We start from the raw sequence: 27565 nt of genomic DNA, 5'->3' as shown, positions 1-27565 counted from the left end.
GACATGAGACTTCAATTGCAGCGCCGTCTGTGGAAAGATCTATCAACTGTCGCTCTGCTTGCTACTGTTTATGTGCGCTAACCTATAAATTTATAATACGCGTAAAACGCCGTTGATTTTGTCATAAAATTTATCTTCTCAAAATTTGTTTGGTGCGTACTTTTATTCTACAAAAGAATTTTGCAATCTGTCAAATCAATTTGAAGATTAAATTATTCTGTAATGCATCGGTATCGGTGTTTAGGATCCTCTTGAGAGACTCTCAGACAGCAAAATATTTATGAGAAATATTTATTACCATTTATTTTTTAATATTATGTAAATAGTTTATAAATATTTCATGTACTCGAAGAAAAAAATCAAAATCTTTATGCAAAATGTTATTAAAATATTTTACGTAACATAAAAGGAAAAATTTTTTTCATAAATATTTATAAAATATATTCAAGTAATTGTTGTAAATATTTTATAAATCTTTCATAAATCCTTTGTGCTGTCTGGATGAGTATTCTGATGTGAAAGGCTGTAAAAAGGTTTTTTGGAAATTCTTTTTTTAAGAAGACCAATTTTTTAAGAAACCAACTAATAATATCAAATTTTGCATACTTTTTTTACTATCAGTTGAACAATATTTTAATAAACAAAATAAACAAAGGTTATATTTTAATATTTTTTTTAAATTAAAAAAATACGTTTTTCTTCTAGTGCATTATACACTGATCATTAATCATTTACCAAAGGACACATAGAAATGATGAGATAAATAACCTTTTTGGCATCTAAAAAAAATTCTTATTCAAGAGAAGAGTGGCCATGACTGGAACTAGAGCTATTGATAAAAACACCCAAATTAGATAAAATGGCAGCCTTGGTAAGGACCATTTTTTTTCTACAAATTTAAATCTTTTTCTGTTTATATAAACAAAAATAATCATTTTAATTCCAGCCAAAGAGGACATATGGATGTATCTGTAAAATAATTCGTGTCAATAATTTCCAAGAAATCCCACTAGTTCAAAAAACATAGTTTCGAGAAAAATAATTTCAAAATTTTAAATACACTTTTTTATAGCATATAATTTATAACTTCGTCAAATTATCAAATATCACTTGAGCAATGTATTTTAAAGACTTCAAATATTAAGAACATATATTGTATCGTTTATATGAGATGTGCATTCTTAACTTTCCTCAATCATTTTACCTTTACTAATCTCGAAACTAGTATAAAGTTTTTATTAATAAACAGAAAAGCTGAAATTAAAAAGGTAAATGATTATTTCTAAAAAAATAATTAATACTTAAGTAAAACTTAAATAATAAAAAACAATAAAATAATTTATAATTTGTAGCAAAGATTTTTAAGGAGCTTAACACTTAGAGAATTCCGCATCCATCATCACCATCGTGATAACAAAAAAAAAGGAATGAATTTAAAAGCAAATAAGAAGTACTGTCGCGCGTTGCCGTTATACGCACGGAAGAAAATGCAGCCACCTGAAGCCTTCGACTTTTCAGCAAACGTATTTTTAAAGAGAGGGTATTGCATTTCGCCACCCTCTCCCTTCTCTTACATATACACACGTACATCCGAGTAGAGTAATGCTTCGGTACTCGTGGCCCGAGCAAAATCTCAGCCCGCAGGAATGACAATAGACTGTCAGATAATGAATCCCCACTGTCACCCCCCCTCCCTGTACCATCGCGCGTCCTAAAACCCTCAATCCACCGTGTTCCCTTTCGACATTCTCCTCTATCCGCTCGCCTCCCATGCCACCCTCGTTTCTCCTTTCCCTCCTACGCTTATCTTCTCTGCAACAGCGATGGATTCGAGAAAATCGCGTTTTATCCCAAAGAACAACTTTTTACTTTCAGTAAAGTGAAAACGCAACTGTCCCGTTGTGGAGGATTGTCTACTCTAACAATTGATTATTCTGGAATAAAAAGATCAACATCAAGAATTAATCTTGAATTTCTTATATAGAAAGTATCAAGCTTTATACGTTTATATTTAGAGACTTTCAATTTTATTAAGTTCAATTTTGAACCAATATAATTTTAAATTTAGTGTTTTTTTTTTTATTTTTACCTTTTTTTAGTTCTAAGGATAGAAGTAGAAAAATAATTAATCCAAGTTTGAAGTTAAATTATATTGGTGCAAATGAATCTTTATGAATTATTAGAAAGCTTGACGACAGAGAAAAATGTAAAAAAAAAAGTTTCGAGGATTTATAAAAACTTGATTTCTCTTATGAAAAGGATGTCTCTAAATATAAATATTATCGCACGCGCTTATTTATCATCTTTCTGTTCAATTAAAAAGTTGGATACATCGGCGGTTGGATTTATCACAAATTAAGTGGCAGTTATATCTGTCGCTAAATGACATCCCTCGTACTTGCCACCCTCTTGCTCTCGCGTAACAAACACGACTATGACCGAGTAGGCGAGGCGTCCACTTAGCGCTAATGCCCCTTTTATTGGTCAAGATCTCGGTCGGAAGAGAGACGAGGATACGCCTGCCCGGGTCGCCGACACGCATCGGTCTCTGGACAAAATTCAACCATCGCGTTAGGCGCGGTCTCTTTGACATAATTGTCGCGATTGTCTCATTAAACGATGATCTCCTTTATTCGGTAAAACAGCATGAAACTACACGCAGAAAAATATTAAGAAAAGCGATTAGTTCATTTTTAATTTTGTTCCTTTAAGTAACATTATTTTTGCAAAGAATATTTTCCTAATAATAATCGTAAAGTACACTTACTTTCTTAAAAATTAGAAAGTACATACTGTAAATTAATTGAATCAAGTAAATTACTTATTCTAAATATTTCACAACTTTATACCTATATAGCATAACATTACAAAAATATTACAAAATATTGCTGCAATGTTTCAGCAATATTTTGCAACGTTTGTGCAATGCTATGTTATAGGGATTTATTCGCAAATGTATCATTTGAGAGAAAAAAAAATCTCTAATAGTTTAAATTCTTCAATCAAGAATAATGAGTTAAAACAAAAATTTTACTTATTATTTCGATTTTTTCCGATTCACTTTTATAATATTTTTCAAAAGAATAAATTCTTTGGAGTATATAAATTTTTTTTTAAATTTATGTGTATTTTACAATTATATATCAAGAAAAAATAATCGTTACTAAACAAAAAAAAGTAATATAAATTGAAAAATCACTTTTCTTAGTAGTAGAATTGATATTTTTGATATGTGGAGTAGATTAAACTCTGAACGAAACATGTCTCATTGGTTCATGCGTCATTGGTTCATGTGTCATTAACATTCTCTCGATTTAAATCTAATTTCTATCAGCCAGATAAAATAATCGAGGATGAAACAAGTCACTTTTTCTGTATGTACAAAGCGTAATTCATAATTCGTAAAGCTAACGTGAAATACGAAAAATCTTTTTTTTACCTGCATTGGAGAACGAATGGAGCAAAGCCGTACAAAAAAGGGAGGAAAAAGGAAGAAAGAATCGGAACGTGAGGTGTAACGTATCGAACTGCATGTTGAAGTTGTCGGGAGCGAGCTCGAAAAAAATTCACGCGGAATAACTCGAGGCAGAAAAAGCGAACAAAAAAATTTCCATAAAAATGCGCAACCGCACGTATAATCCGGATGAAGCTTAGTATCGTGACGAATGGGCGTAGCGCCGCCCACTGGGATCGTTGAAAGGACTGAAAATTGGTAGATGGAGATGATGATTACATAGAAGAGAAACATAGTAAAATTGCTAGAATCATAACGCTAACATGGAATCACATTACATTTATTAATAAAACTTGTATAGTTTTGCTGTAAATCACAAGCAAAATATTTTTTAAATCGAATTAAACCACTGGAATCGTTGAAAGGACTGAAAATTGGTAGATAAAGATGACGATGATTACGTAGAGCAGAAACATAATAAAATTGCTAGAATTTAGAAATCAATTTTAACACATGGAATTATATTACATTTATTAATAAAACTTGTATAGATTTGCTGTAAATCAAAAGCGAAATATTTTTTTAATTGAATTAACTCATAGCATTAGATATTCTGTAAACAACATAGAAAAATATAAAATTCTTAATCAAATGTTAATATAAAATTTAATGTAAATGTTAAAATATATAGGGCGAGTTTTTTAATTCATCGATTTGATCAGTTGCATTGTGTGCAAATGTAACTTGGTTCTGTGCAAGTTGCATTGACGCATAATGCGATTGATCAATGAATTAAAAAATTTGCCCATATTTTTTATTAAAATATAATTTTATATTATTCATATAAAAATATATATTGAACACGATAGAAGATTAAGAATTATGGAAATTTATTTTTATATAAATATAAAAAATTACTTTGATATAAGAGTAACATTTGTTAAATAACAAAATTTATTTTTACTTATTAAATGTTAATTTGTTATATAAATTAAACAATTATATATTTTTATATATTTACATATATAAAAATATAAAAGGAATAAAAGATTAATGATTAATAGAATTGTGTAGAATATATATTTTATTACAAAATATTTTAAGTAATATTTATATATATGTATATATTTATTATATCAACCAACATACATACATGTCCGTGTGTGTATGCCTTTGCGTGTATGAGTGAATATGAATATATATATTATCTATATTCACACGGATGTGTATGTACGTAATACACAATTTGGAAGATGATAAATTATAAAATGCCTTTGGAAGAAATGTAAACAAATATTATTCTCAGTTTTCTTTAAACGTAATATTTCTAAATTTAAAAAACTTATTGAACTTATTAATGAAAAACATAAGCATTACGCTGTTTAAAAAAAAAACAAAACAAAAATAAAGAGTTATCAACACGTAGGCTGCAATCCTACTTTCAAGATATATATATTCAAGGAATACATGTTATATATGCGATGGAAAATAAAAATTTCGCATTGCAAATATAATGTTCCTTCTTTTCATATTGCTACTTAATTAATATGTATTATTAATTAAAATTAATTGATCACAATGGTAGTTTTTCGTGAAAAACGAATTAGGCATTTTCACTGGCCGGCCTTTTCTTGTTCTGAAATATGTAAAAGATACGGTAAGCACAAAATTGTCTAAGGCCAGTATTCATAGTCAATTCTTATTTCAAGACAGTCTTAAGTAATGTCTTAAAATACTAATACAGTTCTTTGATTAATGGTATCAAAGGATAGTACTTAAAATGGTCTTAAATGTAAGAGTCAACTATGAATACCAGCTTAATATATTTATAGAGAAATTGATAAAATAACATAAAAAGACTTACAGTTTGCTTGGATGTTTTTACATCTACGCTTGAGGTGCGCGTTTTAGATCTTTCCTGCTCTAGTTGAGCATGCAAAGAAGTTACCTCGGACGTTAGTTCATCTCTTATCTCTTGTAGTTTCGCAACTTCAGCCAACACTGATGCTTTATCCTTCACTAAAAAAAGAAAAGAGAGAATTGGAAATAACAAAATGTAATATATGTGAACTAAAAATGTGATTCAGTCGAAACATGACACTTACTCTCGCCATGCGATAATATCTGATAAAGTTTTTTATTTCTCTCCTTAACTTGTGTCAACTCTTCTTTTAGCATGTGCACCTCAGTTCTCAATTGGCCGATTATTTCATCGCGTTTTTCAATCTCTACTCTTAACTGCGCGAACGTTATATCGTCATCGATTTTATTTAATCTGGCCTTCAATATGTCCTTTTCTTTTCCTTTTGTTATTTCTTCTTTTGTTTCCTTCTCTATCCTCTCGAAGAATTCTGGATCTATTTCTACAAAGACAGTTTATCAGTTAAACAACAAACTCCTTTTTACATTGATAATACAATTTTTTCTAATCGTAACTAAAAATCTAAACTATTGAACAGAATCGTACCTCTCGACTTTTCTGTAGGTTCATTTGTTAATGGCGCTACCGTTGCACTTGCAGTCCCCATGCTGTTAAATTCTTCCAATGACATAGTTGCCTTTTTCGATTTTTTACCAGATTTCTTATTTGGTTCTTGTTCCTTTTCAGTTTTTGCTACGCTAACTAATTGTTCCTCATACGCCAATTTTGATAGCAGAATGGCTTGATGTAATTCTTGCTCGAACGTTTCTTCAACAGCCTTAGGATAATCATTTAGTATCAAGTTCAGTATAAAATCAAAAAATGTAAGTTGTATAAAAAATTTGACAAAAATCGCCAATATTGGCACCTTATTTTGTTTTTGGATGTTTCTTAACCAAAAGGTAAAAATAAAATTTTAAAAATACAAACTAGAAATACAAACTAGAAAGTGTCTTATCTATCAGACGATACAATAGTTTTTATAATACTATTATATATTTTAATATTTTTATGTAATACATAATATGTTTATAACATAATCCAAAAAAATGCATTAGAAATTAAACCCAAAAATGCCTTAAGCAGTAATAACAGAATTTAACAGAATTCAGATATGGCTCCATGAAAAAGGAGTTAACTATAAAATAAATTGATAAACTAAGTAATAAAATACATGTATTAAGCAATAAAGTTTATAAAATTAAAAGACTTAAATTCTCCCACTTTATTTTTTGGGTACTTTATTAGTAGATCAAAAAATTCATGAAACATCCATCAATATTGTAGTTGAAGATTTGTAATTTGTGTCTATTCTCATAAAGAGGTTGTCCACAGTCCAATGCACAGATTTTATGTTACAAATATTAAGCATTACAAGGAAAATATAAAAGAAAAAAAATAAACCAAAAGTTTTAGGAAGCTACAATGTAAAAGATCTAACATTATCAATAATATAGTTATTATTTTATCTAAGCAATTTACAAAAGAAAATAGTATAATTTTTTTTCAAGAATTGCAGCAACAAAATTAACGAAGTTGTAATTTGACAAATAAATCTTATAAATCAGTGAAAAATTTATATTTTACCATTGTATCCTTTTGCTTCCACTGTTCCCACTGTTGGTCATCATTATTCGTTTTCTTCTTTTTTCCCTAAAATAAAAAAAAACTTGTTATATGTTTATCAAAAGAATTTTAAATGCCGCGATTTCCCGCCGTGACGTCGCATCCGGCTGACATTCCGCCGGCTAATCAAAAACAAAAACGCAACACAGACATGCAAGCCGTACTTTGTTCTGTTTTTTTTTGTTTGGTTGCTGCTGTTGCGGCTGCTGCTGCTGCTTCGACTTGTCGCCCTTGTTCTTGGTGTTGGCCTTGCTCGTTGTCGCGTTCTTCTGCGGCTTCTTCGGCTTATAATCGTCGTCCTCGATGCTGAGGACGGCAAACCGTGAGGGCACGGCAGTCGCCATTTTCCTACGCTTCGACAAGCAACGACGCACGTCGGGGTTGACGCGGTAACCAACCGTTTATTTCCAGGGACGCGGTCAGAGAGAGCGGCAGAAAATGCGACGGCGACGGGTCCGACGTCGAGAACGTCGGCGGGAAGTGCGTCGCGGTTTGTGAAACAACAGTGCCGCCGGGAAGTTCCGGAGAAAAATTGAACGGCGCCGTCAGACGACGACGTGTACACCGGAAGCGAACCTCAACAGCGACTCTAGCGCCACCAGCTGCCATTCTCGCGCAGTCCGCCATCGTTCGCTTTGCAAGACAGATTGGCCAACCGCACACCGTCAAATTCGTGGAAATGTTTCTCTCTGAATGGTAGATTAGCTCCATATCAAAACAACTTTGATCATCGACTATATATAGATGTAGACCGTCCGCTGCGAATTCTTCGAGGCGTTCGGTCTACCAATCGGGACAAAGAGGGCTCTACATTTGAACAAATTGCGTCAACAAATGTCAGTGTTGCCAAGTTATAAATATTTATAATGTTTATAATAAATGCAATAAAAAACAATATATTGTAAATCAATAACAAGTACTTATTGACCTTTATGTTATATTTTTTCTTTTCTAAAATTTCTCTTAAACATTTTATTCTTTCAAAATAACTTTCCTAATGTTCGTCATCTATTGAGAGATTATTGTAAGGTTTGTTCGCGTTGCATGCTCCAACGTGCTCCAATTCATTTGCGGCAAACGTATTGGAGCATGCGACGCGAACAAACCTATAGACTGTCATCAATCAATCAGAAAATCCTATTAGCATTTCAAGATATTGGGCGAATTTTTTAATTCATCAATTGTTCATTCGCATTACACGCAAATGCAATTTTGTTCTGTAAAAGCTGCATTTGCGCATGATGCGATTGACCAATCGATGAATTAAAAAACTCTCCTATTAAAATGTGAACACCGGCTGTAGTTAAAACTTGAAAAACGCGCGCAATTCGGCGCGACGCAACGGCGGTCGACGGTTGGCAAACCTGCCGCCGGATCTCGTACTCCAACGACACGGGCGAAGGAGGAAAGGTAGTATTCGGTCTAACACATTCAGCCATCGTGTATTCGTCCACCGTGTGAGACCCCGTTGCAAGTCGGGTAACCGAACATGTACGTGCGTATCGTGTTGCGCGAACGACGTAGCGCTTACGAGACGTCGTTGTCGCTAGGCACGGCCTAGCTCGGCCCGGGCCTGTTTCCCTCCGTGGCTTTGCGCGCGCGGTATCGCGCTATCGTACCGAGGCGTATCTGACGGCCAGCGAGTGGTGTTTGCGTTCCCGAGGCGGGCGAAGAATACGGCGGGAGCGAGGTGCTCCGAGAAAAAGCGGGCGAGCGAGCGAGAAGGGGGACAAAGAGGAGAAACGAGGACGGAGAGTGCGAGTGAGCGAGCGCGAGAGAGAGGGGAAGATCGTGCGCGCGCGCGCGCGGGCGCACGCGTGTGTGTGCTTCGCGCTCGCGCCTTCCACCGCTGCGTTCCTGGAGCGACGCTCGCCGACGCCGACGCCGACGCCGACTTCCCGACGCATTGCGCGCGTACGTGTACGCGCGTGCAACGGCTCGCCCGGACCTCTGAGCGCGTGTCGACACGAAGGTATCCCAGGCTGACCGCTCGTCACGCGACTCGTGCACGGGCTAAAATGCCCGACGTAGCTGCCGCCAGCAACGTCAGCATCGGAGAAGCCAGACCACGTAGTCGGGTCGCGCATTTCGGCTTCCTCGCGAGCACGCCGTGGCTCCGTTTGCCTCGCGGACTACACTGATACACGGTCCGCCGTACCAGGGTTATATTTATGGTTGTCGCCAAGGAGCATGCTTGGGATTCTGGAGGGACATACGTTTGAGAGACTACTGCTGCGGCACGTTCCGCGGACGCTACGAAACGTTTGGACGGACGTACAGTGATAGTGCACTTTGAAAACTTGCAACGATTGATGAACGAGAGAGCCGTGAAATTTGCCGGAAGGCTGTGCGTGTACGATACATTCGACGGTTCTTGCGTTTGAATAATAACTAACATTGAAAAGAGAAACACCGAGCTGTCTGCCTCTTTGACGCTGCATTTGCTCGCATTACTCGCTCTCTCTCTCGCTCTTGTACATGGTATTAAAAAGGTATTTTGTTTTGAACAAAAATTATTTACATAATACTTTAGTTGTGTACTGATTGCCATTTAAGACGTAGAAATTTTTCTTATTGTGTAGTGTATCGATCCTGGGCGATTGTCAGTGTTCCTACAAAGGAATAGATTTTAGATAACTCTTGTGATATCTACCAATGTTGATTTAAAAAAATCGACTTTAATATTACCAAGATGTGTGAGCAAACGGAAATCAACTATCTGGATGGAGATGTTGTTTGGGTTAAATTGGGAGCGTGCTGGTGGCCTGGTCAAGTCATCGGGCTGAATAATTTGCCAGAAGATGTGCAAACTGAATTTCAAAAGAAGCCATTAATAGCTGCTGTAAAATTTTTTCAGGAAGACACTTAGTAAGTTATAAAAATTTTAGTTCTATTATGTAATTTTGGTACATAAATTTGCTTAGTATACAAATTTAGTTTTATTAGACAAATTCTTTAAAAAAGCAATCCATTATATAATTTTTCTCCTTTTCAGTGAATTTGTGAAAAATTATCATCAGATCTACAAATACAATTGTACCCTTAAAGATGAATTTATTAAAAAGGGGATGGGTAAGTAAAAATTATAATACAAATAGTAGTATGAATATTCTTAATTACAATCAATATTATTAATTCTGTTTTTGTGTAAACAGATAAATACAGAACCAAAAGTAAAGATGGTAGTAGTTATATGGACAAATTCCCTGGTGATGTGGAGATGGCGGAAAAATTAACGGGAGGAGATCCTGACATATTGCACCATGATAAATTTTGTCCTGAAGAGAAACCAGATATCTCCGCTCTGTTCGGTGAGAAAAAAATTCCGAAGAAAAAGCGCGAAGAAGGACATAGGCGAAGTGATGGTGCGGATTTCTCGAAGAGGATTACACATCCACGCTTCATACGCGGCGAGAGTGATCACGAGGTCCGCATTCGTCAGCAACCCAATAGTTTACCGTCGACTCCGACTAATACAGGTTCTCCGGTGTATCGCTGTCATTTCTGTAATTTTACTTCCTCGCGCGTTAATGTCATCATTTGTCATATAAAAAGTCATCGATCTGATGACTCGTCGTTGCCGCGGTCGAAGGTGAAAACTTACTCGCAGTCACGTGGTAGAAATTCCGAAACAAGCACGCCAAAACGAAAATACGTGAGGAAAGATAAAAGTTCCTCGAGTAAAAAGAAGACCGATAGCAGGTCGGATTCTGTTAAACGGAAGCATTCGAAACAGAGCGAAAAATCCAGTAAGAAAAAGAAAAGCGATCCGGAATTGCGAGAGAAGCTGTTGGCTGATTGGGATGACGAGTCGGATGAAGAAGCAAATGTTGATCTAAATTCTCTAAATAGTAGGCTAAGCGATTCGCCCACAAAGAATAGGTCAAGCACCGATGATAGTAAGGACTATGATAGTGAGAAGAATGCTGAAACTGCAGAAACTAATGAAATTATAGTGGAAACAGAGAAACTGCTCAAGGAGACTGAGCAGTTATCCTCGATACACATGATACGGGAGTCATTGGATAGCTTGCACGCGTCAAAGAACATACAATTTAGTTTTGACAAGAAGTCTGATTTTGAGAAGGATACCAAGACTAGCAGTAAATCTAATGAAACGTTAAACAAATCACCAAAGAAGGATACTTCAAGTTCCGAAAGCGAGAGTAAACACGTTTCTGATAAAGATGACAAAAAATCACGACTGGCGTGTTTTGATTTCGATGAGGATGATTTGAGCGAGCCCTCCATACCACCTGTACGAAAAATTCCCCGAGTTTTCGGCGAGAAGAATTTATCCTTAAAAAAAGAAATTATCAAGGAATTCGAAATGAGTCAAGCCCTGAAAAATGAAATTAAGAGGGAAGCCGAAAAAGTATCTGAATTAGGTAAAAATATGGAATTAAAAGCTGACGAAATAATGGAGATAATACAAGGTAGAGACAATCGACAGGAGAAAGATGCCAAAGCAAGTGAAAAGCTTGATGAGAATGTACAAGATAAAACAAAAGTAAAACACTCTAATAAAGATAAAAAGGAAGAGAAGAAACCTTTGCAATCCGATGATAATCGACAGAAATCTAATACCTGCGAGACGGTAGAGATTGTGGAAATACTTGAAGTTGAAAGAGGAGATGGTGACATTGACTATTCTTTGAATGCTGCAAAGGACATAGAAACAAAATCTAAGATTGATGACATAGGACATTCTTCGAACGCTGCAAAAGATATAGAAATGAAATCTAAGACTACGCTGGATGTAAATAAAGAAGTATCGATAAAGAAGGACGAAATAGATATCAAATCTAATGATGAAAAATTATCACAGTTGGAGAAACCTGATTCAGAGGACGCAATCGCGGAATCTAATGACAACGCTTTGACGAAAGAAGCTGACGACACTTTGTCGGAACGATTTACTACGGAAACAGAAGATGAAACCGTGTCCGAGTCTGCAGAGACTGTGCCTGAACAAAGTGAAAATTCAGATATTGATAACTTAGACCGAAATATTGAGAGTCTTTCGGGCATTATTAAAAGAGGAAGAGGGCGACCTCGTAAAAACGCGAGTTTGCCTAACAAGAGTACTAGTGCAAACAAAACTCCAAAGATGAAAGCTAGTAGAGGCAACAAGAGAATGCGCTTGAGTGAAAGGATCGAGATCGAACGAAAAACTTCGGATTCTGATACAGATCGTTCATATAGCGGCAGAAGACGTAAACCAAATAAGAAATACTTGGAATCCGACATTTACGTTCAAGATATTCAAGATCCTGATGATTACAAAGCGTTTAGGACGGACGAGAGTCAGTCAGAAAGTGAAACTAAAGTTTCTGAAAGAGTCATAAGCAAATCTAGAAGAGGCAGGCGTCCTAAGGGAGCTAACAAGAGAAGCAACGAACTCGTCGCTCAAATGGATAAGCAAGAAATAGAAGTATCCGATCAACTACCAACTGTTGCTGAAAATAATGTTAACGTCTCGTTGATAGATGTAAAAAATGAAACATCTGAGAATAAAAAAGAGACCTTTTCAGAAGAAGAAAAATCTGAGGTCAAATGCGATGTACTTGATAAACAAGTAAAATCTTTAAACGAAACAGCTACTGTAACAGTCGACACAGACGTATCTTCGAAAGATGTAGAAATGACGTTATTTCAGAAATCAGAAGCTATAAATAAAACGAAGGAGACAAAATTTGATGTAGATCAAACTATGAAGGAATCTGAAATGGAGAAAAAAGATTTATTGAAGCAAGATAAAAATATTAAAGGTCTTAAGGATGATGAAAATCCAACGATCGTGGAGCAAACTGAAGATACTATCGATAAGGTTGAAATACAAGATACTCTGAAAACCAACGTGGATATGTTGCCGCCAAAAAAGTCTCAAATAAAAAAATTTGAATTGTCTCAAATAGATTTTTTTGACGCAGATGTTCAAGCTAGTAAAAGGGTGGAAACTGAGCCTGAATCTGAATCTCAGTCCGAGCCTAAGACCCAGCCTCAGTTTGAATGTAAAATTGAATCTGAACCTACAATTGGACTTAAACTTGAACCTCAATCTGAATCTCTGAAGGATGTTGAAGAAAAGATAAATAAAAAAGATGAGATAAAGGCGACTGTAAGTAAGGTAACGGACAAAGACAATTTTTTTAATACTGAGAACAAACAGCGCAGTTCTGAACATCAAAAAAAGATAGATCAATCAGATGTAAAAGAACAAGAGATGCAGTTGATGGAAGAAGTACCGCAAAAAACGCAGGATGTTGATCAGCCTAATTTGAAGTTGCCAGAAACGTTATCCAGAACAAATGACGCGAAAAATATACCCAAAAGTCCAACGAAATTGTTGATCGAGCAACAATTGACGCCCAAGAAATCTTCAATGCAAACGAGATACAAGGGTAAATTTACTCCAGAAACAGGTAAAGGAAAAAAAGATAAAGATTTATTTCCAGAAGAAAGACCAGCCAATACATTTCAGGAGGCTTTTCTGAAGACGTTACAAATAGATAAGAAGAAGATTATAGTTGAAAATGTTGAGATGGCATCCAACAAAGGAGGAAAAAAGGAGAAGAAAAGAAAAGCTGAAGAGATGGAATCAAATGTCGCTGTTGTATCTGCACAAAGTAAAAAAATTGATGATTTGAATAAAGATGTGGGGATTTCCGAAAATATCCAAATAGCTGAAAACGTACCAATTATAGATGATATTGGAAATATTGAAGTTGTTGTCGAAGAAAAGATCAACATCAAAGATACTAAGATTGGAGATAATGTCCTCGAAATTGATAGTGAGCTTGGGTCATCATCCAGTGAATTTATTACATCTAAACCAGTACTTCAGTCAGAAACACTTTCTGTTTCCGAAAATAACGCTAAGAGTATCTCCAGTGTCATAAAATTGGATGAAATCCCGAAAGTGTCCATAGTCACATCATCTTTATCGTCTGACATCAGCGTACCGGTGAAAAAACGTGAGATGCCGCGAATAATAGAGAATGTAACGTTGACTGAACCGGTGCAAATTCTCAAGACAAAGTTACTCGATAAACCACCGCAAAAAGGTGTGAAGCACAAGTTGGAAGCAGATGCTGCAAAAAAGAATGATCAAAAGAGCGGTCCGAAAGCAAAGATAATTAAAATAGAAACTCTGCCATCGAACAGCAAGGTGAAAACTAGTGCAAAATCCAGCCCACACATGACTCTGACTAAAAAACTTCAGGTATTAAAAACAGAGGAGACTGATGCGCTTTTGGAAGCACAAAACAAAGAACAAGCTACGTCGCAGACTATTATTACCACACCAGTAACAGAGAAATACATACAGCAGAGTGCTCAAAGTCTCGCGGATATGACGGAACTGGACATTAACTCGATGCCATTTGTCCTCAGTGAGGACGTGCTGACGCCAGAGAGCATTGAACAGATGCCTGTTGTTATATCTTCCATTATACCAGCTTCCAGTTCGATTCCAGCCACGCTCTCCTTTACTCCAACCACGCAGATAGTGTCACCCACTCAGCAAACTCAGTTTACGATCGCGAACGAGACCATTGCAACAGAAACATCGCCGACGAAGAAAAAGAGCGGCGTGCCAACGATATTGAAGACCAAAAGTAAAGCGAAACCAACCGTTACGAGTGTTAAACCGTTGGTACCGCCACTCACCGGTGGCGTAAAAGGCTTGAAATTTCAAAGCGCTCAACCGACCGGTAAAACGTCAACTCTTTTGACACAGAAAGGTACCACTCCAGGAAAATATGTCGTCGTGCAGACCGCGGGTGGCCAACAACTGCGTTACAGTGTTCAGGGAAAATCTGGCACTCCACAAAAAATAGCTATTCCAACTGGCGGCAAGGCGGCAGGCAACGCACAAGTAATTCAACAAGGTGGTAAAGTTGTTATATTAACGTCGGGACAATCATGCCAGACCAAGGTAATGCCGCTGAACATTTCCAAGACTTTGGGCGGCAAAGTACAAAGAATCGTCACGAGCAAGGCTCAGCTGTTGTGTCCGATCAGTCCACAAGGTAGTATAATCGCCACTAAGACTATTCTCGCGCCAAAAGCTGATACCGTCGCTGCTGCTGGTACATCCACTACATCCAAATTGGCTACTAGTGGTCACAAAATTATCAATACACAGGGCATAATTACGTCTAAGGGTGTGCTTACTCCGATTTCAGGTGCTATCGGTAAAACAGCGTTATTGGGTACATTGTCTCAGGGAACATTGTCTCAGGGAATTCTCACCAAAGATGGCATTTACACTCCGATCAGCGCTTCAGCTTTGAGTGGGAAGACCATTATCGGCTCGAAGACTTTGGTTACGAAAGGCGCGACTCTTTTGACTTCTCAAGCTCAAAATCTAAGTGGCACGAAAGCGATCTTGACACCAGTGTCTCAAACTATCACCGGCAAGACGATATTGGGCACGCAAGCTGTCGTCAGTAACAAAGGTACCATCCTGACGCCGATAACAGGACAGCAGGTTAAAGCCATTGCTGCCAAAAGTCCGGTTAAAGGCGGCAAAGTGCAATATCAGCTCCAGCAAAAGGTACAACTGCCGATATTGCAAAAGTCTCCGAAGGTACCGATATCGGCAACAGGCTCGCAAACACGGGTCTCTGCGAAATCACCATCGAATAGTTCGTTGATTCTGCAAAATGCCTCTAGCCCCGGTGTGATATCTCAAAAAAGCACAACGTCACATGGCAAAAAGATTATTAAGCAAAACGTGGTACAACCAGGCACCTCCATTCAAGGCATCGCTTCACCGAGCGGTACGCAACAAACGCTGACAATGGTACAGCAAGTGCAATCGAAAGGCAAAGTCACCGTTTCACCGCAAAAAGTCATTGTTCCTCGAACTGGCGGCCGCCAGACGAAAGCTCAGCAAAAGATCGTCGTCCAGAAAGTACAAGAGCCACTTATGTCGGTGGTACAGAGTCCTCAAGGAAAACAGACGTTTGTCACGACTATCGCAACCGCCACCACCGCTGTTATCACTACGACCGCCACTACACCGATTGCCACCAAGACAGTCGCCCAGAAACATGCAAGTACCAAATCCTCTGTAAAATCTCAGGCCTCTAATAAGGCGCAAAGAAATCTCAACGTCGTCATGAATTCAATGAATGCCATCACGTCGAACATAAATGTTGCCACGGCCACTACTACTTTATCTTCGCTAGAATTGACCAACGTGGAGAAGAAGGTAAAAACAGATCTTCAGAAGGATTCTCAAAAAGAACAAAATAAAATTGAGAAAATCCAAACTGAAAAATGTGACGCAGAAAAGGTAGAAGAGCCGAAGGTGGCCGCGCAGCCTCAGATCATGGCTCTACCAACAGAAAGCAGCGACGGTACGCAAACCTACGTGTTAGTGACGATAGATGAACAAGGACAAATACAGCCGCTTGATAATAATACCCTTATGTCGTTGGAAGGAACCACGCAAAATCCAGACGGCACGAGAACCTTGTATATAGATCCCAGTTCTCTGGGAGAGGCTGGAACCCTAGACAACATCGTTCTTCAGTTTGACAACAGTGTTTTGCCGAATATTCAAACCAACGTAACAGAGGCTAGTCAAACGGCGATCGTGAGTGAGAGTTTTCCCGCGTCAGAGGTGATACAAACGTCCAATCAGGACATTCTCGCAGCTGCTCTCGCCAACACGGACTTTCAGCAGGAGATCAATTTGCCGGAGAATCAGGCGGGTAGCGTCATGACCCAGACCGGTCTGACTCAGACGAGTCTCATTAATCAAACCATATTACAGTCGACCATTATACCACCTACAGAACCGATATCTTCGCCCTCGGTGCTGGAGACTTCATTGACTCTGAATCAACCGATCATGACGCCGCTCGAAGTACCGAGCAATCTACCGATTCAGTCGACGGACTCGACTCCCACATCGGTCTCCACTATTCCATCCTCCCTCGAACTACCGATCACCATTACAAATCCCAGCATCTCCTATATATCCGCCACAGGAGAGACGCAGATCCGAATTCCTGGCAACTCGATGCCAGACATCGGCGAGATCATAGAAAGTCCAGTGACAGTAGCGAGCAGAGAGATAGATCACTCGGAGATTCCTGCGAGTACTCAATACGTGGTCATTCCGAATCTAGAGGACAATATCGCAGTCACAGAGACGCAGAACGTGCAGAACGCCGAGATCACGATCGCACCGTCAACCTCGTACACGGTCACTTTGCCGAACAGCATAGTCCTGGAGAACTCGCAGGTACAAACTACTCCGTCGATGCCGATTATTGACGACACGTATGTTGACAATTCGCAATTAGCGACAACGATCGTCACTGAGCAGACGTTCGTAGACGTACCGGTGTCGGAGATGCTCGTTTCCAAGGTAGAGAACGCGCAATCGCAGGATATTACGGTAACATCGGAAATGATTATTTCCTCGCATCAGATTCCGGTCTCTCCGCAAAAATCGATTGTGTCGACCAACAAAAATTTGAATGAGGAGCAGCCTGTGACGATGCAGGAGGTTTACTCTTCTCAGGAAATTCCTAACACGTCCGAAGAACTGATTTTGCAACAATCGGCTAATGAAGATACAGCCTCGAGCACAATGGAAGTTGTACTGGAATCGGAAAATGAAAACAAAGAGAGCGCGACTTCGATGACCGGTTTATCGACAATAGATGAAACCAATGTGATCACGTCCGAATCTAATTCGCAGATAAAATCCGAACGTAAAACCGCGAGCGAATCGCACGAGGCGAACGCGACAGAAAAGTTGAAACGGCTAACGGTTTCAGAAGAATCTAGCGGTAAAGCTAAGTTAGCAGACCAACAGGTAGCGGGCACATTGAACCGAGAGGAACGAACAGTTTTATCAACGGAGTCATTGAATTCCTCGAAGGACTCTGCTATGGAGTTGGACGAAGCGGTCGAACCGGATCTGTTTGCCAAAAGCGCGGTTGGCAAGCAAAGTACGGAAGATTGTCAAAGGGACGAGCCATCGTCGCAGGAGGAGTCTGACAGACGTCGTCTGCGCCGTAGCATGGAGCTGCGTTTCGCAGATGAAGAGGGCGAGGCAATCGCGGAAGCTAGTCAAGAAACGCCTTCGCAATCTCAATACGAGCGATTTAACGTGTCCGTCAGCAGCGACTCCACGGATCTACCTAGTCAATCCGCCTCCAAGTTAGAAAGCTCGTCGGGCGAGGCCACGCAGTCGACGGCGTACGAGCTAATGGAGACGGACGAGGAAACTATCGTGGCGGAACCACCATCTCAGTCTTTTGAGCATACAAAGATCAACGAGGCATCCCAGTCATACGAAGCTTCGGCGGAATCCAATGTGAACGCGCCGACACAATCCTTCAATGAGATTGTACAAAGTCAGGAGCGAACCAGCGCCGATGAGGCGATCGACGATCAGAGCTTCCCTACACAAAGCTATGAGGTCGACAAGGGTGAGAGCATGACGGAGAATCTGGAAACCGATGCAGAAATTAGTCAGGAAGGTAACATACCATCACAGTCTAACGACGTCGGTGCTGATGGCATAGGTACGTCATCCGTATCGACAAATAATTCCGGATTGAATGAGGACGAAACGGCGAGCTCGTCCTACGTGCCAGAGACACCCGAAAACCAAGAGCGCGACCAGGATCAGGAGAGTGCGATAAGCACGTCGTCGTACGAAATACCGCCATGCGAAGAGCTTAACATCGCCTCATCCAGCGTGATACCGGACACGTCAGTCAGTGCGGAACATGCTAGCATTCATGACAACGGCGTCCCGGAGATCCCGACTTCTTCATCGTACAATCTCAATCCTGACATTACGTCGACCCATCACGTGGATTCTGTGCCTACTTCCAGCTACGAGGACCAAGTGATAGTCGAACAGAACGTATCGACATCGTACGAGGTGCCAATCTCAATGCCCGGCCTGGAGGAGACCTGCTCGCAAAACTTTGTTACAGAGAGCGGCGATCATCGTCGGAACGAACCATCCAGCTACTACCCTCATCATCAGGAAGTGACAGCGAGTTACTACGAGTCCGTAGATCAGGATGCGAACTCTCGACTGGGGGAAGAGGAAGATCCACATGAAGAACACGTGACAGCCGGCGGCTACTACGAGGGCAATCCTCAGGAGGTGAGTCAGAGTTATTTCGCCCCGACTGAAGAGACGCCCAACTACAGCAGTCACGGCATCTCGCCCAGCTATTACGACCCCAGCAGACCTGAGAGCGAGGCGAGTCAGAGCTACTATTCCACGGAAGATCTGGACGGCAAGACAGAGCAGTCGTCTTCATCGCCGACCATCGAGGCGTCGCAGAGCTTTTATCAGGAGAGATCGAGCGAACTGAGACTGAGGCAGCAAGGTGAAGCCACGCCGACGTATCCCGAGGGATACCCGGTGGACTACACTTTAGAAAACTCACCGATCGAGAGGCATGATCTTGTGGAGAGCTCGGTACCAGCCACTCGGCCTATGGACAGGTAATATACCGTGGGGGGCAGTGGTAACAATTCTAGTTCCCACTTAAAATAGACTATTGGGCGACTTACCCGTATACAAACTTTTGAATCTATTTTTAAATGTAAATATAACGCGTTAAGTTAAATATAATATTAAATAAGCGCTTAGATTTAGATTAAGATGAAATTTGGCGTTAGATTTTATTGCTAGGCTCTTAGACAAGCGAATGCATTCGCGTATGAATATGCGTATTTTTGCGCAACAAAAGAAAACAGAAGATAAAGTCGCGAATATAATCTTAGGATTCGCATTACACAGTTTCATCATCGCATTAAAATAATATTGTTTTGGTTTTATTATCATCGACATTTGATATGATAAAGAAGAAAAAAATGTCCATACAATTGCTAGAATAAACGAAGAAAAGCCAGCTATTTATACATAATGGATACAGATTACTATTCTTTCTTTGAAGTTTCATAAAGGTTCGTGTCGGATAAACGATTTTCGATTTCCGTCAATATTTCTGTGTATCTACGATGGAGCAATGGTGAGAATCACTGTGGGGACCCGCACGATAAAGATTTCTTTTATGAGGTCGAGATAAGAGGCATGATAATTGCCGATCAAAGCCATTTCATACCGAGAGATCGCAACTAAAAGAAAATCCACAATCAACGTTCCAGGATTTCACTGTTGCTCCGTAATGTCAAGTCGTAACGTAAGCAGTTGTTTATTTGTAACAGTTTTAAGCGATAAGAGCTCATATGTGATTCTTTAAGACAAAACAGAGCCGTAGCAAACCTAACGGAGGTCCCAATATTTGTCTTCAATCTTCAATATTAACCGAGACTGATAATGCTCTCGCTTATTTCATTTACTTGCTTACGTCTGCGACAGCCGTTCGATTTGCTATGGCCCTAAGAAGCAAAGAGCACAATATTTCTGATTATATATCCATAAACGACATATGTCCTACATTTCGATAAAAACACAAAAAATAGAGAGACACAACTCTCGATCTATCGTTTAAAGACTTAACTTTCCCGAATAAATTGAGCCGTGCCTCGCTTTGCTCAATGTGAACAGTGTAATTTTTCAATAGCGATTTGTGTGAATCGCGATACAGAATGTGCAAGGCTCTGAGCGAAACGAGGGTCATTCTCTATTAGAATATGTTTTAGTTTATAGAGCCAATACAAACTACATTTATATAAAGGTATATGTATATACATATACACATATTATATACATATGCATATACATATATGTATACATATGTATATATGTATACATACGTGCATATATGTATGTATATATACACATTACGCATGTACATATGTGTACGTATATATACATACGTACAGATACACAGGATCCTATTTTAATCAATCCAGACAATTTTCTCTGAAATTATTAATGATGCAAAACAATGTTTGAGATGAAAATGATACATTATTTTGTATCATAAAAACTTCGGAGAAAACTGGATTGATTAAAATGGGACACCCTGTATATATAAAATAAAAATGTGCTTATTATTTCACTTATATAAAAAAGTGTACCTTGTGTGCTAATGAGGCAATAGAAGAGAAGAGAGTGAGCAAAGATTTTGATTGTTACAAAATCTGTCATGTTTGAGACGTATCTAGAAAACGTTTGTGAACGTGAAGAAATTTAGAAGTTTCTTAAGTTCTTGAGAAGATCTACTTATTGTGCAAGCCTCAAACAAGGCAGATTTACCAAAATGTCATAAGAAAAAAATTATATTATATTCTTTATTATAGTCTCACGTTATATCAAAAAATAAATCAATGTTTTTATTTCTCGTGGCGTTTTTAATTATGGTCACGCGTGTACATATTATGTTGATATTGGATAAAAAATTGTATTCTCATGTCAAACATGGCTCGATAACAATATCGTAGCTTATAAGAAAAAAAAACCTGAAAAATTTTCAAGAACGGACTGAATTGTTAATGTTCTGTAATTAACTCTGAATTCTTTTGATATATATGTATATAAGTGTACGTATGTATCAGAAAAGTTATCTTAAAAATTCGTATATATTTACAGACACATATAATATAATATTGCAAGATGGAGAAATATAGCTACATTTTTTCTAAAAAAAAATAAAAATAAAAACTAAAAAGGAAACGTGCTACCTTTTTGATGTACAAGATTATGTATTTGTTCATTAAATTTACAAAGTGAAATTCATACGAATGAATCAAGTAGCTCTCCTCTACGTTTCACATGTCGATAACAATCTGATATTTTCAACACTAACAATATTATCTATTTACATTTATTTCTATTGTGTGCACCATATACACTTGTAATTAAGAATAAAATAAATATACGAGTATTTACATAACTGATTACATGTACAATGAATATATTTTGTTGCTTCTCTGCCACTGATATCCTATAGTAAACTTCATAATATAAAAAATACCGTATTTTCATAATTACGTATGTTAAAATTAAGTCGTGTAATATCAAAATCTCAACGTATGAAAAAATAAGTCGTGTAATATCAAAATCTCTTCGTTTCTGTAAATTATTCGTCTGTAAATTTTCCTTTTTTTTTTTTTATTGCATACATGTAATTGAACATAGATGTCGAAGTTTAGAGCATTCACAAAGATATCATGTCGTTATCGAACTCGCTGGAAAAGTATATAAAGCAAGAAAATAATTATTATCAAAGATTTATTACCTAAAATACTCCCAAAATACAATAAATTATATTAATATGTTACAAACACACTGTGGTCGTTTTATATACAGTATAATAACGATAATCTACTGCTTAAAAAGGAACACAATTTGTATGATTTTGCTGTACACATCGGTTTTGTCTTATTACTTTCTCCAATACTGCGCAAATTTGTGGAGTTGTTCTACTAGCACAGCCATCACTGCAGTAACTGATAAGTCTAGAAGATTATGCACATAATGCACGGCCTCTTCGTCGCTCAAATCTAACCGCAATTTATCTTGGACCTTTTTCACGGCTTTGTCCGGTTCCAGGGCGATATCGGGTACACTGGCATCTACCATCAGCGAAAACAGATTCAATATCAAATTGGCATGTCTACGCAAATGTAAGAATGCCGTGTAGCACTGCTTCCGAAATTCGTGATAATGTTCGGAACCGACACCGCCCATAGCTTCGACCATCTCTTTACTGAGCTTCATTGGAGGAGGCAAAGGTTTTGGATCTCTACCCAAGATATATCCAAAATCAATGTGAAACAGTTTACCTATGAATTATAAAATGCATGTTGCAAATTTGATATTTTGTTTTGCAGGTTAATATATTTTTAAAAATTAAATTAAAATTAATAAAATTTATTTACAATTATATTAAAAGTTACGATTTATAAAATTAATTTTATTACGTCAGACAATCTCTCTCTGAATTGCGTGAATTGTGAACGTTAGAAAGAACACATACCCGATGCTGTGAGAAGCAGATTATCCAAGTGACGATCGCCGACTCCCAATACGTACGTAATTATGCAATAACCAGCTGTATAATTTGGAACGATATTTAAATGATGTATCACTTATCAACTTTTCATAGTCACATTATTCATGCTTACCGCAACTGCGAACGTAGGTGTCCATGACTTCAGGTACTACTCCGTAGGGTCCAGTTTCGGAAGGATGATGCTTTCGAAAGAAATTCAATATTGATCCTTCGTTAGCCAGAACCTCCGCAACCGTTGTAGATTCGATAAATTGCACAAACCCATGCTTAGTGCTTGTTGCAAGTACTCTGAACAATGATCAAATTGAGTTAGACAAGTCTTACGTAATGTTATTCGTTACTCTTTATATAATAAGTTCTACCTATACGGAGTCAATTTCAAATCCAAATTCTCTCTTCTTAACAATTTATCCATAAGCGCTATCGTTTGTAATATTAATTGATCCTGTCGTAAATCATCTCCGTGTTTAAAGATGGCAATGTATTCGGTATTATCCGTCGTCAAGAATGTGAGTTTCGATGGCATGAGCGCAGACTTGAAAAGACTTGCCCTATACAATTGATAAAATAAATATTATAAATGTTACATGAGAACGTTGATGGTATATCAAATAATTTGAATGAATGAATAATTACTTTTCCGGGATGATTCCCTTGATACAAATTTCAGGATCCAGAGGGAAAGGTATCGGCTCAAAATTCGAGAAGTTAATCTTGAACGCCGGATCTGGATCAGTCAGTAACGCTCTCAATCTATCAGTTTTTTTCTTCCGATTTCCGCTTTCTCGCGCGACCGCTTTTACCAAAAACACCAATTGATCAATAAACACCTTCTGCCGCAAGAGGAACGCTCTTCTTTTTTGCCAGATGGTATTCCCCTGCGCTAACATCATGGAAAACATTTTCATTACGGTAACGTACATTTCTCTAACTCGCGTATCTTGTTTAGCGCTTATCGCGGGATCAATCTGATCCTCGCACTCGATAGAGAGATACCAATAGAAATAATTAGCCAGCATCGAATTCTGACAAGCGCGAGTAATTAAAAACCATGCTAGGTCCATGAGTGGTTCTTGGCTCGTCGATAATTGACTCTCCGATTCACTAGACTGTAAATAAATATAAATTCAGAGTTACACTAAGACATATAACAGCATAACGTATATTCTACAAAGATATCGATGACTCACAGTAGTAACCGGGGTAGATGTAGAATCGCTGCTTCTTATATCCTTATCTAATTTATCGGATTTTTCGAGTTTCTCCGTTTTATCCAATTTTTCGTTTCTTTCCAGCTTTTCAGTGCTCCAATTCTTCGATTCCACTCTTTCCTCCTTCTCCTTCAACATCATTTGATAAGTAGCCTTAATGCTCTCAAAATCTTCATATTTCAACGCTTGCACCAATTGCAACAAGTACAGCATTAAATCATCATCGGGGGCTTGATTAAGCCTACTAATCGCGTATCTCCTAATAGCCGGATGAGTGAACGCAGGTCCTAGTAGTTCTAAAGCATCCTCAGAATCCGGTGGGGCCCATAAAGCTAACATTTCCAAGGCTTGGCGCTCCTCACCAGCGACTTTCCAGTTAACGCACTTTACAAACTTGGTTAATGCTTTCTTCTGACTAGACAAGTAAAATCTATACTTCCAAATTAAATCCTGTTCCTCGGTAGAAAGCGCGGTTGTCGGAGGATATCCCAATATCGTATTTAGAGCATCCCGCACGGTCGACGTGGGTTTTAATTCGCGAGTATTACCGCCGCTACGCAAACTGCGCGCTAACTTATGATGTTTTGCTTCCACAAGGTTCTCCTGAAACAACAATTACATCTTTCTATTCTCAGAATATATAGTTCTCGAAATATGTATCGCCATTTTCTTTTGTAAAGTCTTACTTGTAAAATTTCGTAATCAGGCAGTGTCACAACGTCCGGCTGTAATCTATGTTGAAAAACTTCGTCGCCATCTTTTTCATAATATACAATTGAATACTATAATAAAATGAAATAGATACATTAATTTCAGAATTGGGAAGTAACTGATTAAAGTATAAATTTTAATTTATTATCATGTTTCCTAAGGTAAAAATTTAAGTAGAAAGAAATCATAAACGAAAAAAACATTCTTATATAAAAAACATTTCTTCATAATATAAATTTAATTCGTAAATAAAATAGTTCAGTTTATTTTATAATCCGCATTATAATTGTTTAGTTTTACTTAGAGTAAGCTAATTGAAAAAATACAGCATTCTAATTTAAATATAATTCTATATTAAATATAACGCTTTACAAAACTAACTTTAAATTCAACTTAATTTAATTTTAACAAAACTTTTAACTAAGTATTCTGTATATACAATTTAATGTAACTAAATTAATTTTATGAATCATAAATTTTGACTTAATTTAGTTAAAAAAGATATTAACTTGGCCAACTTTGGGTTGGCGTGTGTGTAAAAAACTTTACACACACGCATATGTATAAAGTTTTATCATACATACGTACCGGTACACCATCCATTATTACTTCTGGAAATTCTATCATCAAGTACAAGTATTCCGACGCCCTTTTCTCTCTCTCATTAATTAACTCAATCTCCCTAAAAGTTAATCTATCCAGCCAATCAATCTTGTTTATTTGTCCGTTTCTGTGTTTTTTGACGAGCTTTGCGAGCCTTTGCATTTGTTCTTTCCCATGATCTCTGGCTTTTCCTGGGGTGCTAGTTGGAATATTGCCATCAGCTTCTATCCCAGGCCATACTCTAAGATCCAACATGCCTTGTCGATACACTCCATGCTTGCCAAATAACGATATAGTTGTACCACCCACTGGAATCTGTCTACCAGGCCCCGCACAGTCGTACAGAGTTATGCAAAGCTGGGCGTCGCGTGGTAAATCCGTGTAGGAAAGTGGTAGATAAACCCACTGGTTCCAGCTAAAAATAGTAAAAGAATCTTAATAAACAAATGGTATGGTATTCCTTGATAAAAATTTGAATATTTGAATTCTGTGTCTGAAATATTCTAAGATTTCTCATTCTATAATTTGTAATAAAATCTTATAAAACCTGCAAAAGTTTAAAGTATTTTTTAAAAATTATAGGATGAGAAATTTTAGAATATTTCAAAATTCACATACATTCTAAGAAAAGATATAGACTTTTTCAGTATCTTTAAAAAGTTGTCGTTTGTATATAAATTCTGAGAAAAATTTTCACCATTCTAAGTACAAAATGTAACGTACTTCCAACGGGTGGTGAAGTGCTTGTAGGCTGTATGCACAGGCAGGGCCAAAGGTCTACCACCAGCCCACACCTGCAGAGACGCAGCTAGATCTCCACGAATCCCTCCGCTCTCGTACAAGCCCGAGTACTTAAGTAGTGGGTCCAAAAGCAGCTCGTCATACTCGGGTCTGTGTCTCTTGCCTTCCAACGTACCTCTGTAAAATAATGAAGCGTTAATACACGTCTTGGGTGACAACGTCACGTCTCTAAAGAGATTGCCAATTACGTCGGCAATCGGCGCTAAAGATAAAGACCGAATATTTCAACATGTCACGCATACACACACGCACACATGTTAATTATTCTGATCCGATTTCGCGCCAGTATAATTAATGGACGTGTTTGCATCATACGGACGGAGTGTGACGGAACGTCAAGGCACTTTTATCGCGTGGTAACCTCAGATTGTTACGCGAAATACAGTATAATAAACAGCCGACGTATAATCGAACTTACATCTTGACTTGTATCCTCGTATCTAACGAGGAGCTGTAGACATAAAAAAACTTGTCGCTCGTATTCTCCATCGTGTCGATGTGAAAAATAATTAAAAACTTGTCACGTATCCATCTCCAAGATTGTGCATCATGACCACATTACTCCATGCCACTTCACATACTCCATACTGTCCGATACCGTTGCGATTCGCCTTGGTTAGACATTTTATAAATATGTACATAATTAATTAATGCGCGAACATTGCGCACACCATTCATTTACGTTCATCGAGAACGAGATCGTCCCGAACGTCACGATCTAATTTATTAATTGTCAATTTTGATCCAAGATTGTGCAAAACACTAGGAGTATTTTGTTGGTATTGTAGAACGTTACTTTATCAAAATTAAGACACCATCTAGAAAACAAAATATTTATAAAATATTTATGAGAAAGATTGAAATTTAAATACGAATGCATAAATATCTCGTACATATTTTTATGCTCAGAAAGTGCAAGTATTAATAAAAAGATTACACAGTAATTATCCAGAATTCTCCCACCATCTCCGAAATTAGACTCATCCGATGCGTTTTCGCACAAAACGAACGAATCTGGCAGCGAAAATGTCCCGCGAACCGAGATATTAAGCACTAAAATTGACAACTATTGAGGTTACGAAACCTGTCATACTATCGTAATTAACGAACTATTTTTTAATTATACAAATTTTAATTACACACATTAAATTAAATTAAATTAAAAATGATGATTTAATTATGCGTTCCTTAAAATCGCTTAAAAAACTGATAAAAGTTGTGATAAGATGTGTCGATAAATGAGATAGGCAAGAATTGG

General features: G+C 37.7%; 3 protein-coding genes and 1 long non-coding RNA gene across 5 annotated transcripts; 2 read left to right on the top strand and 2 right to left on the bottom strand.

The window, feature by feature from the left end:
• Positions 1–23: 23 nt before the first annotated feature.
• LOC105207660 lies at positions 24–1965 on the top strand. The gene is made up of 4 exons (XR_851460.3): positions 24–152; positions 706–871; positions 947–1268; positions 1353–1965. It is a non-coding gene; the product is annotated as an uncharacterized LOC105207660 (long non-coding RNA).
• A 2555-nt stretch (positions 1966–4520) lies between these two features.
• LOC105207659 (G kinase-anchoring protein 1) lies at positions 4521–7602 on the bottom strand. The gene is made up of 6 exons (XM_011177230.3): positions 7166–7602; positions 6963–7028; positions 5922–6153; positions 5560–5817; positions 5319–5473; positions 4521–5090 (listed from the first exon to the last, which is right to left on the bottom strand). Exons 1-6 carry the CDS (start codon positions 7343–7345, stop codon positions 5058–5060), a joined length of 924 nt encoding a protein of 307 aa, XP_011175532.1. The 5' UTR covers positions 7346–7602; the 3' UTR covers positions 4521–5057.
• A 764-nt stretch (positions 7603–8366) lies between these two features.
• On the top strand, positions 8367–21866 carry LOC105207658. 2 transcript variants are annotated; one of them, XM_011177229.3, is made up of 4 exons: positions 8367–9493; positions 9584–9869; positions 9997–10073; positions 10157–21866. In XM_011177229.3, the coding sequence occupies exons 2-4, from the start codon at positions 9694–9696 to the stop codon at positions 19501–19503; spliced, it is 9600 nt and encodes a 3199-aa protein (XP_011175531.2). In that variant the 5' UTR covers positions 8367–9493; positions 9584–9693; the 3' UTR covers positions 19504–21866. The 2 variants fall into 2 exon arrangements, with proteins under 2 accessions (XP_011175531.2, XP_025988112.2); XM_026132327.2 differs by having other exon boundaries at positions 9564–9869.
• Positions 21867–22350: 484 nt separating this feature from the next.
• LOC105207657 (phosphatidylinositol 3-kinase catalytic subunit type 3) lies at positions 22351–27558 on the bottom strand. Its single transcript, XM_026132328.2, has 11 exons — positions 27201–27558; positions 26726–27125; positions 26230–26424; positions 25492–25921; positions 24879–24974; positions 24172–24795; positions 23618–24090; positions 23344–23532; positions 23094–23269; positions 22946–23020; positions 22351–22751 (listed from the first exon to the last, which is right to left on the bottom strand). Exons 2-11 carry the CDS (start codon positions 26794–26796, stop codon positions 22351–22353), a joined length of 2730 nt encoding a protein of 909 aa, XP_025988113.1. The 5' UTR covers positions 26797–27125; positions 27201–27558.
• Positions 27559–27565: the final 7 nt, after the last annotated feature.

Source organism: Solenopsis invicta, chromosome 14, assembly GCF_016802725.1.
Source record: "Solenopsis invicta isolate M01_SB chromosome 14, UNIL_Sinv_3.0, whole genome shotgun sequence".
Lineage (NCBI taxonomy): Eukaryota > Metazoa > Arthropoda > Insecta > Hymenoptera > Formicidae > Solenopsis > Solenopsis invicta.
The sequence above is the reverse complement of the archived record's forward strand: the minus strand, read 5'-3'. Positions and strand labels throughout refer to the sequence as shown.